Raw genomic sequence first — 12171 nt, 5'->3', positions numbered from 1 at the left:
TACTGTGGCATAGCTTTGTGTATGGTGTAGTCAGACCTCAATCCTTTCCAATATTAAAAATGTTTCTGAGAAGTAGCGATGGATCCAAGACTGGTCCTCCACAATTTGACTTTACGATTCATCAATCAGTGCGTGATCTTTGCACGTGATCGATAAATCGTGTCCACGTTCCGTCGGCAGGTAGAGAAAGACACATCGATCGAATCGCGTCTGTAAAAGACGTCAATGCCTCAAAAATGTAATTAATCGTTGGTTTTAAATAGATCGAATCGCATTGAAATATGCGATGTTAGTTTTTAATCGTCTAGAATCTTGAATGAAGTACTCGCGAGAAGTAGTGATGGATTGGAGATTGTTCGTATCGTTGACAACGTATGACGTCAAACGTTTATAATCGTATTAATCTTGGAACGTAGATGGAATCGCTTCAAATACACGGTATTTGTTTCTGATTGTTAAGAACTTCATGAGAAATACTTGTGGGAAGTAGCGATGGTTTACAGAGCGGTCCTCGACAATTTTACTTAAATAAATAATCTGACCTGGAGGTCAGTTAAGGCATCGACTGTCCGTGACAATTAACGTATTATATCAATTTCTCTTTTACTGAAATTTCGAAAATACGTTACAATTTAAAATTTGTTATATCTTTGGCTGATCGATAAGAAAGTTCAATATACGAAGAATCGCGTAAATCGCGCCAATGAAAGTTCTACCACGCGGAAGTGTCACCGAGTTACGAAACGCGTTACGTCGTCGCTCTTCCGGTATCTCTGTCTCCGTGCGCCTCTAAATCTAATTATTTCGCTCCTTTCCGTCAAAGCAGATCCTCTCACGATAGCTTCGAAGCAAGTAGGAGAAAGTGCGCAAACCCCGTCCTCCGAGTGCAAAACTTGCTTTCCTTCTCGTGAGAATAAACGTCGTCCAATTCCTAGCGATGGGATCGAGGCCCATAGAAACCCCTAAACTTCGAACATTGTCTCCAAACGTTATTCATTGATGGAGACAACAAGCTACCTAATTTGTAGAAATCTCAGCTACAATTGCTATTAAATAATCTTATTCTATCATTCTATATTTTTCATTTTCTTGGCTGCTTAAGAATTTGGAAATATTTCATCATCCTGCTCTCGAGTTATTCTCAACCCCCTCTTTATGTAAAATAATCCACGTTACATATTTTATGGTGATACGAACGATTCGCAACGCTTACATAAGGAACCTCAGAATCATGTATGTACAACATGATGCATACGTAAGAGACGAGTGCTAATCGTTAATCGTCGATTAATTACAGGGAACACGATTCGACGTTAATCGTTCCTGGCGGTAGTGTAATCGCGTATGTTTCTAAAAAGATAATTCATTTATATAACAAACTGGATCCACGGGGTTGTGTGAGTCACAGAAAGAAAAAAAAAAATTTGTTGTTCTTTCAATTTGTTAATTTTGTACGAGCTGTCCTCGTATCGTAATTTATACGAATTTGATAAACGAAACAAGAACGATAATTGTAATCTGCGGACGTATTTGCTTTAGCATTGATATAGGGAACAAGCGCAATCCTAATCGACTCATTTAGAATCATATTACATGAATATCAATTCGAGACTTAATCTATTTATATCTTGTTAACACTCGTAGCGATATTAATTTGGTTATAGTACTTTAATAAGAAACTGCTCTTCAAGTTTAAACGGAGATTTATAATTCAATTACAGTTGACACGCGGTTGATGAAACATTCAGAAAAGGCAAGGTTGACGAATGAAATCCACTAATAAAATACTTAGTTACTACCCTGCCAAAAGAATGTTTCAAACTCTACCTCGATATTACGTTTCTCAACATCATCCTCAAGTTGGACATCATTATCAAAGTTGATGCACAAGGTCTCCTAGATATACGTAAAATCCTCTAAATGCTATCAACTAATCAACGCTGATCAAAGATGAAGGACCAACCTTTTTCATCCTAACAGACTGCTGCTTGGCGTTCTCGCTGAAGTTCATGTTCAGGTCGAGGTAGAGGTGATTGTTATTCAACAGCTGCGGAGGTGGCTCCATCGGTGGAGGATTCGCCTCCTTTTTGTGCCTGAGCCGCCTCTCCGTCCTCTCCTGCCTCGTTCGCAGCACCATCACAACGTTGCGGTCCAACATTTTTTACGAACAAGTCCACACTTACACAACCAGGTTCCAGGTGTCTCAAGATGTTACTGTACCTCTAGACTGTAATCTCTGAAACGTTCTATCCCGGTACCATGATCGCTAGGACACCAGTGCTGGAAGCTGATTGCTTTTTAATGGCTTCTAATCGGCGTGGAAATACGAAGAGTGTTGGAATTGTCAACAGTGATCGATGGCGAAAGGTTCGCAGTCACACGGTAGGTATACTCATTCGAGGTATCACCGATATCCCATGTAGTATACAATTTATGTCGACTAAAGTTACTATTGTTCAATGTTGAGTTATTAATGAATACCAGTGTTGAGTGCAGTTGTCACTGATGTCCTATGTTTACTACTGTTTTATTCAGTGTTGAGTATAGTTTTCAGAGATATCCAACGTTGAGTGAAGTTATCATCGATATCCTATGTTGACTACAATTGTTCAATGTTGAGTTCAGTTTTCAGTGATATCCAGTTGAACGCAGTTACCACTGACGTCCTACGTTGACTACAGTCACTGATATTCAGTGTTCGGTTCAGTTTTGTGTGATATCCACTGATATTCAACATCGAGTACAGTCAACACTAGTGTCCCATGTAGGATATAATTTATGTTGACTACAGTTACTATTGTCCAATCTTAAGTTCAGTTTCCAGTGACGTCCAGAGTTGAGTGCAGTTACCACTGACGTCCTATATTGAGTTCAGTCAGTGATATTCAGCATCGAGTATAGTCATCACTGATATCCCATGTAAGATCTAATTTATGTTGACTACTGTTTCATTCGGTGTTGAGTTTAGTTGTCAGTAAGATCCAGAGTTGAGTGCAGTTACCACTGACATCCTACGTTGACTACAGTCACTAGTATTCAACATCGAGTGCAGTCAACACGAATTGTTGTTTCATTGTTGAGCGCAGTTGAATCAACCTCCACCGACATCCAGTGTCAACGACAGTCCAGAATCGTCACTGACCACGCCAACAGCGAACGATCTACTTCCAACCGAACCTTCTCCAAAATTCTTCAAACTTTGAAACTCGCCAGTGAAGGATTCACCGAGAATGGAACTAAAACCGAACCGGGAAGCGTTGATTTTCGTGAAACGAGTGCGTAGAATGTGCGACCGTCGGGCGCAAAGTCTCAGCATTTATTGGCCCGGGGTTGGCCCCGGAACGTTATCGTTCGCGACGCGTTATCGTCGTCCACCGTGGAGAAAAAAGATGCTTAGGCGCCGTGCAGCCATGATCGTTTTTCGATGGACGCGCGGAGATCGGAGAACATGGCGTGGATCGTCACAGTGGCGCGTGGCCCCTTTCTCGTTTATCGCTCGACGCGTCTCGCTGGTTTCGTCTTCCGTCCGTCGATAACCGCGCTTTTTTTATTTCCGTCACTGGAAACGGCTTAACCGAGAATTTCATTGGACGATGGCGGCAGATATACGAAAATATAGTTGTTTTATTTATTCTAAACGATTCGATCCTCTGATTACGTTTACGCCAATCGAACACGTCGATAGGAATACGTCCTTTATTGCCCTTGCGATTAGCTGTGATTATTTTTCCTAGAAATTCTCAGAATCGCGGTTATCTAAATGTTAGTACACGGTCGTGACACAGCGATACGGAAAGATACAATAAATTTGTTTCTTTTTTTCTGTAAAAATAACAACGAGACGATTGCGCGAGATCGAGAGCTGATCTCGTAAGAGCAGGTTCACGAATTTTTTCACATCGATTGCCTGTTTGCTCGCTGGTTTCTCGAGTTTCGATTAAATGTCGAGCGGTGAAACGGATGTTGAAAAACGCTTGGTGTAATCGATAAGATGATTCTAGGCGATTGACCAACGATTGAAGGAAGAACGAAGCCTGAAGGGTCGATGAAACACGGATTAAAGTCAGAAACAAGTCGATCGAAGTATGCGATCGATAAAATGTTGAGTAAGATGCCGATTCGAAGAAATGAATCAACCATTGATATTCAAAGAGAAGATAAGTTTCCAATCGAACGTTTAATAAAACGTCACTCGAACGATGGAAATTTTGATAAAAGTTTAACTGTCGACAGAGGGTTCTGAGTCACTGTAGTTGTACATTAATAGTAGAAAGGAGGCGAAAAAGTGAGGATCGATCCGAGATAAAATCGTGGATTAAGTTTCGTGTCAATAAAAGATCGATAGACCGTGGATTCCCCGCTAAGTCAGGTGATTAAGTTGAGTGTCGATGGAAGATTTACAGACACTTCAGATAACACCATAAATCAAACTCTACCATTACGCTTCCCCTCGATCCTATAAATTCAAACGCGTTCGTTCTCGATCGACAGTTCCTTCGACCATCCTCGAATACTTCCGTTGCTCGTCGCTCTTCGAACACCGATTCCAGTCGCACGCATTCGTAAACGGGACAGCGCGGCGCGGTTTATCGCGACCAGTATCGATTTCCACGGAAGCGTGCGGCTAAGAACCGGAAGCCTTACGTATACCAGCGTTTACCAGTTACCTCTGTACTCCATCCAGACGCAATTGCCTCGCGCACGTCACGAATTCAGAAGTTTATCGCGGATGTTGTCGCGGAACGTTTCGCAGCCCCTGCGAAAGCTCTCGAGTTGCGTCAATGCGATTTGTTTTTCTCCGGTTCGCGTTATCGGAAGAGGGAAGTAGGGAAGAATCGCTCGAGGAAACAACGACGCAGTTAGATCGATGCGTTCGTTGTATCGGGCGACGAGGTAAATACACGTAAGAAGAATCGTGGAATCATTCGCATCCCATCGATGTGAATTTCTATTCAACCGACTATCAAACATTATCGATCCGTCGAACTTTCCTCGATCATTAACACGAACCGGGTCGTGGGAGCTCGTTTCTCGAGTAAAATTGGTAAACAACGACCCTGGGGTTATTACTTCCTGTTCTCTGTATTTTTACGCTAATTACAGGGAGATATGTAGCGTATCTGTTATTGCGGATACTATAGTTGCGGTATGGTTTGCTATAGTAGTACCTAAAAGTATCATTCTATGATAGTGCAATTCTGTTTATACTGTAGTATAGTAGGAGTGTTGTACTGGAACGATATAGAACTATAATTCATCGGTATAGTAGGTAAGTATATTCTATATACAACAAAATTAATTACAGGGAGATATGTAGCGTATCTGTTAATGCGGATACCATAGTTGCGGTATGGTTTGCTATAGTAGTACCTAAAAGTATTATTCTATGATAGTGCAATTCTGTTTATACTGTAGTATAGTAGGAGTGTTGTACTGGAACGATATAGAACTATAATTCATCGGTATAGTAGGTAAGTATAATAATGGAGTATGTATGTACTATACAGTACAGTATAGCATTCTATATGCAACAAAACAGTAGAATATACTATAATTTATAGTTTATACTACACCACGATGGAACAGTATAGTAGTAAACTACAGTAATACAAGAACAAAGTTTATTATCACAACTTACACCACGATATACTAATATCGTAAAACAGAAAAGTATATACTATATAGTTGCACTCTGTACAACTATACTTCTACCCTAAAGAACTTAACCATAAAATTCCGCCAGTGGAATAAAAATGCCGAACCCGGAATACGATAATAATTCCAGCTTCCAAAAATAGGCCTACATCGATCGACATCTATCGATAATTATTTTCACGGCTTATCGCTGGTTCCACTGGCCGACGAGTTAAAGACGTAGAAAAAAAACGAGACGTAGATTACAGAGGAAAATCGTCGCCCAAAGCACGAGCCACAATTCGATTAGGCTGACCGCTGACATCGTTAATCTTTATTATCTGGTTCTCTGGCGAACGAAGAAGGAACCGAGCTGACGAAACTTACGGCGAAACTTAATTCGTGATGCAACGGTTACACATGTTGCGGCGATTCGTTGAATTACTATCGCGCGGAGACAACAAATTGCTGCGCGATTACTATAAAAATATACCGTCGATTACTCTTTCTTACGAGATTGTTCTTTGTTTACTTAAACAGAGTTTTCTTTTTATAAACAACCGACAATCGTAATTATATTTACGAAGGTAATTGCAGCGAACGCGATATGGAACGTTCTTTCGTCAATCCTTATTTCAACGTCATTTTAAGTATAGGATTGTTATTATCATTGAACGTTTTTATGTTTCGAAACGAAGCAAGAGATGGTTAAATAACCTCGGTTTCTGTACCTAGGAAATTGTCTCGAATAATCGTAAAAGGTGACGATAATGTTTCGCATAATTCATGGGAAACTGGAACAGTATTAGATTATTAGTTTAGCGATTACTTCGAGACACGAGCGAGGGTGGATAAAATTAATCATCCGTTATCAACTGTAAATATATTAGTTCCATAATTAGAGCACACGAATCGAGACGATCGATCTCGCTTCTCTGCCAAGGAAATCGCATTCAGCTATCGTCTCGACCTTCTTTCACCCTGTTTCGTCTATGTATTCGTCGCGCGAAATCATTGATAAATAAATAAATAAAGTGAAATATGGTCAGCAACAGGTATTATTAGCAACGCTAGCCAAACTGACTAAAATCGACCGGGTAATCGTTGTTTATTCTGAACGAGATAATTGTTACCTAAGTCTGAAGTTCAACTAAACAATGGAGGCGCCACTTTTAATCGTGCACCATTATCAACGAGACACTTTCACGAAGAGACGCACGAAAACATCGAAAGTCGCGTCCAATTCCTATCGAGGCTTCGATACAATCGAAATTCATATCTTCGTTATTATTAGAACGATACTCTCGCACATATTTCCCAGTCGGTGACGAACATGCTATGGCTACTATACTATATTGATATAGAACACTATTATATTGGCCAACTATAGTAGACCACTATACTATATTGACAGAAAACACTATTATACTGTGCAATTATTTTATGATTATATTATATCAGGCAACTGTAGTAGACTACTATACTAGAATACTATAGTAGACTAATATACCCAGGCGACTATAGTTGACAAATATAGTAGATGAATATATGTAGTTGTCCATTATAGTAGGTAAATGTACTTTGGGTCTTATATAAGGTTAGTATAGTTGACAACTATAATAGGCAAGTATAGTTGCCCACTATAGTAGATAAATGCTCTTTGGCTGTTATATTAGCCTACTATAGTTGGCCATTATAATACGTAAATATAGTTATCAACTATACTGTGCGACTATATTACATGAGCATAGGACAATCATTACACAGAATACTATATCATACTGTTAAACTTCATTACAACATCGCACTACGCTTTGCAACTATATTGTGCAACTATACTGTGCAACTATACTATGCAACTATACTATGCAACTATACTGTGCAACTATACTATGCAACTATACTGTGCAACTATATTGTGCAACTATATTGTGCAACTATACTGTGCAACTATACTGTGCAACTATACTATGCAACTATGTTGTGCAACTATATTGTGCAACTATACTGTGCAACTATACTCTGCACCTATCCAGTTGGATTTCACCGCTGCAGCGAAGCTTGAAAACGTTTCGCAGGAATCTTTTCTTCCCCGACGTTTCCTTTCGTCAACGTCCGTTATTTTCGCAGCAAATAAACACTGCGATTAGACGGCTATCTGTCCTCCGTGCGATTTATATGATGTAACCTGTCGATTCCCGTTATTTGCGACTGAAATTAACCACTGGAAACGGTAATTACCGTTTTCGTTCGTTTCGCAATCCCCCATCTTTCATTCCCTCGGGGTACGTTGCTTCTCAGCGCGATTCGCGACTTCCATCGTGTTTTGCGACGCGAGTAGCCTCCGTTATCGAGCAATTACCCTCTCGAATTCGTCAACCAAATATCTCGAGAGGTCACGACGGGGAACGTCTGTTTTCTGGCAACGAAGGAATCTTATCGATCGTTTAAACAAAGTGGCTCCAGTCGCGTATTTCTTGTCTCGAGAAATATTCTTCCTACTCTTTTGTTAATTAAAAACTTTTAACCCAGTGAAATTGAATTAAATCGGTAATTTAATAGACAAAGAACGGGGTAGAAAGTAATTAAAATTTAGGTATTGTAGCCAATTGCGAGCTACCCCGACAAATAAATGAACACGAAATTTATCTAATTTATTTTTTAGAGCACGATAGCGGAGGGAAGGAATGAATTGCTAATTATTCTACTACAGAAAACAATTGGTCGTTGCAACGTGGCCTGTAGCACCGTATTACCTTCATTAATGGCGTGGAAAGAGGCTCGGTCCAATTAATGGCGATTTACGAACGGGATGTGCCAACAGTTGCACGCCTCGTCAAACGTACTTATCGTCCGGATTACGGCATTATAATAAGTATTTTATTATTGGCACGACGCGTGTGCGTTCCTCCAGTTAATTATTTCTCGCTGGACGTCATCGTGGTCAGAAAATTCGACAACTGATAAATGTGTATTAATTGTCTAAGAAAAAAACTTCTTATTCATTCCGAGATAAATAATCTAAGATAAATTGGGCAGTATATAAATATTTCTGCGTCACCTATTTATTTATGTATCGAACGACTATTCATCTCGGAATAAAAAATTCGGAGTCGACTGCGTTCCTCATCTTGCATCAAGCAATTTTTTTTAAAGATCAATCGCGATTGGAACGGGAACAAAGAATTAAAAAATAAAAAAAAAATGATCGATCCATCGAAAACAAAGTGAGGCCAGAAAAAAAAGAAAGAGAAATCGTCGGAGAAGAATGAATCACGAGCATCGAGGCGATAACAAGTGCTTAAAGATCACACGGTAGCGAGGTTAGTCGAACGATAACGATAAGCGATCCGTCGGAAGGTTACTTTCCGAAGCGACTTTCCAAACATTTCTGTGAATCATTGGATCCTTTTCTTTCCTTTCCATTCGCGATGATTCAAGGGATCGAGCGAATATTCTGTCTTTGACAAGCTAATGAAACGCGATGAACGTAGCGCAGCGAAACGTTTATCGGTAGAAATGTAATCAGTAAACATGTCGATAAATATATTAATAAAAATATAATGATCGGTAAACATGTGAGTAAAAATGTGATCAGTAAATATATGATTAGTAATCTGTAAACAGACTAGTAAATGCATCGGTAAAACTTTAATCGATCGATAAGACTCCGTGAACTAAACTATTTAATCGAAACAAACTTCGATCGATCGACTAAAGCTGGAAGTAAGACGAAGTAAGCCAGGCGATCGATAAACTGTATAGTTTATGACGTAGATACAGATGAACCTCGTTAATTGCACGAGAACCTCGTTATTTGCACTGTGTCGACGAAAGGGAGGGGATGGTTGCGTGGCAACTACTGAACTCGCCGACAGAGGGGGATGGTTGCCTAGCAACGACTCCTGCTGGGAAAGGAATAAACAAATAACGGTGACAATAGCAAGGATTACCTATAATTGGGACTCTTTTTGGTTCGTACTTATAAAAAAAGTTCTTCATTTCGTTTTCCCGCAATTATCTGTCTCCTAATTAACATCCCCTAACATAAATTTGAATGTACATATTAAATACAGAGTCTTCTAAAATATTTACAACTGCCAGTAGCCTTTTTATAGCAGGTCGCGTTAAATTCGCCGCAATTCGACCGGCTTTGTAATCGATTATTCCAAGACGCCGAATGTAGGTCGAAGTCGTAGGTCCTTCGCGAATGCGTTCCACTTCGAAAAGCATTCGATCGGTTCGCGGTGCATTCCCCTGCCAGTCTTGGATGAAAACCATAAAAATACGACGTGTCGAGCGCAAAGCCATTTACGCGCAGTCGATTTCACGCTGGCCGAAGAGGGGCGGGGTACCGATGGGATTAATATTGCGACGTATTTTAAGACCAGGGGAAATAAAATCGCGAAACGTCCGTACATCGCGAAAATATTAGTCTGAATTTATCGCCGTCGCGTGGCTGAGTTTATTTTATTAACAAACGAAACGTAGCGGTGAGAATTTCTTTCTGTCCATTCTCGGAGAGGGTTGCGAAACGTCAATTTGGAATTTTAAAACGAGGGTGACCTGGTTTCAGGGAAATAAAATTAATTCGATGCGTTTGTGACGTACAAAGGTGTTTTCCTGTCGCGCGCGCGCGCGCGCGCGCTTTCAAACTCCATTTTCTCAAAAACGAAGCCCCGTGCGAAAAAATTGTATTCCATGTTTCCTGTTGAATTTTGCATACGCAACGGCCTCTGTATCAGACACTCTATATATATATCGGGTGTCAGATTAGAAGCGTCGATTACTCTGTGTCGATTACTGTTGTCACGAATGATCGCAGACGATCGGTGTACGATCTAATTAACACTATCGGTACCTTTTAGTACAAAATACACGATAAAATACACGGTAACCTAATCGAAGGAGCGATAGTTATGCCCCCGTAGATGTTACGATAGGATTATCGGTACACTGTCGCGATGTTCCATCGATTACTAATTGTTACGTGTCCCGCGGCGAGTAAACAGACCGTGGGGCGATAAATAACGCCGATGCGTCGATAAAATGAAAAGCAACGAGTGTAAACCTAATCTACACGGTGTAGATCGTACGAACCGTGTACGATTACATGAAACGAACGCTTGACAGTTGGTTTGACGTTGATTCGAAACGAATCGTGCCGTTTCCACCGTATTTTTGCGTGCGATACGCGATGGAACCCCTGGTCAAGTCTTCTCCGTATCGGAATAAACCACGAATCCGATCCGATCTGGGTCACATCGAAACTCGATCGTGTTCCTAAGCCTCGCGTACGTTCGACACCGCCCGGTTTAATCCGACGAACAGCCTGCGGAACCCAAACGAAACGGCGGGGGCGGGAGACAAAAAATCGACGTCGATGAAACAGGAACGCGAGCCGCGAACGTGTCTATTTCTTCGATGGATTTTTTTCACGCGTCACCGGTTATATAGTTTAGGTGTTGCGCAAGCAGGGATACGTTGTCGGGTGTCGTTGAACTCGTCTCGGCGACGACTATGACGTCACGTGATCCGAAATGCACGGTACCGGGGACAGGGGAACGTCCGTGACCTTGAAATCTCTGAAAACTGACCTTGATGAATAAATTTCGCAGATCGTGCTCCCTCCTCGTAACCGACGGTTGCATTCCTCTGGAGGTCAACTATAATACGCAAGAAACAAGCATTGAGTGAGAACGTTCGAGGCAAAAAGGAATTTTTTAGAATTCGAGGAAATCTAAAGGGAAGAATTTATCCGGAAGGTTCGTCACGTTTTTCTGTCCCTTGAAACACAGAGATCGAAACGCAGAAAATGAATGGAGAGCGTTTTTTAGAATTCGAGGAAATCTAAAGGGACGAATTTATCCGCTGGATTCGTCACGTTTTGCTGTGCCTTGAACACACAGAGATCGAAACATAGAGATCGAAACGCAGAAAATGAATGGAGAGCGTTAGGAAAGTGTACGCGCTATTATCGTTTCCATGGAAAACGTCGCGCAGTAAGAGAATCGACGATTCCGTTTAACCGCGCCGATCGGTGTACAGATAGCGACGATACGAGATTAGTCATCGATACGGGAGCACCCTTATCGCTCTGCTCGATCCAGGGGCGGACTAAGACGCAGCCGTTTTCAACACAAAATATCAAATACTGATACGGAGCAAAACTTCGTACTTCCATTCATCCTGTTACGTTTATTCTTACAACGGCCACCGGCAATCCCTCCGATTACTCCGAACACAAAAGCTCAGCGGCGATTATCGTCGCGATAAACTGTCCTCGTCGACGGTGAAAGCAACGCTGAATTTTCCACTGCGTTTTCACGGCCGATTGTGCAGCCGAACGGGACGTGGGAATCTGCGAGGCTAACGAACCTCGCGCGCGCGGCAATAAAGACGCGTGCGCATTAACGATGCAAAATTAGGCGCGAAATAGCGATCGGTGGGAAAGTGTGCCTTCTATTATTAACAGGATCACCGCTCAGGCTCTAATAAGAATACGTATGACTCCTCAGGTCCTGAGACTCCACACTT

General features: G+C 41.2%; 1 protein-coding gene across 3 annotated transcripts in view; it reads right to left on the bottom strand.

The window, feature by feature from the left end:
• LOC128874596 (ras-related protein Rab-32) overlaps nucleotides 1-12171 on the bottom strand; it is a 34326-nt gene that overhangs the window by 19985 nt on the left and 2170 nt on the right. The window contains exon 2 of one of the 3 annotated variants that reach the window (XM_054119462.1): nucleotides 11232-11300. The exons of 1 other annotated variant lie outside the window; for it this stretch is intronic. In XM_054119462.1, coding sequence (XP_053975437.1) covers nucleotides 11232-11300 — 69 coding nt within the window. Of the gene's footprint in view, nucleotides 1-1963; nucleotides 2174-11231; nucleotides 11301-12171 lie in introns of those variants that run through there. One more of the 3 variants, XM_054119463.1, reaches the window with a different exon arrangement.

This window comes from Hylaeus volcanicus, chromosome 4 (genome assembly GCF_026283585.1).
Source record: "Hylaeus volcanicus isolate JK05 chromosome 4, UHH_iyHylVolc1.0_haploid, whole genome shotgun sequence".
In the NCBI taxonomy this organism is placed as follows: Eukaryota; Metazoa; Arthropoda; class Insecta; order Hymenoptera; family Colletidae; genus Hylaeus; species Hylaeus volcanicus.
The sequence above is the reverse complement of the archived record's forward strand: the minus strand, read 5'-3'. Positions and strand labels throughout refer to the sequence as shown.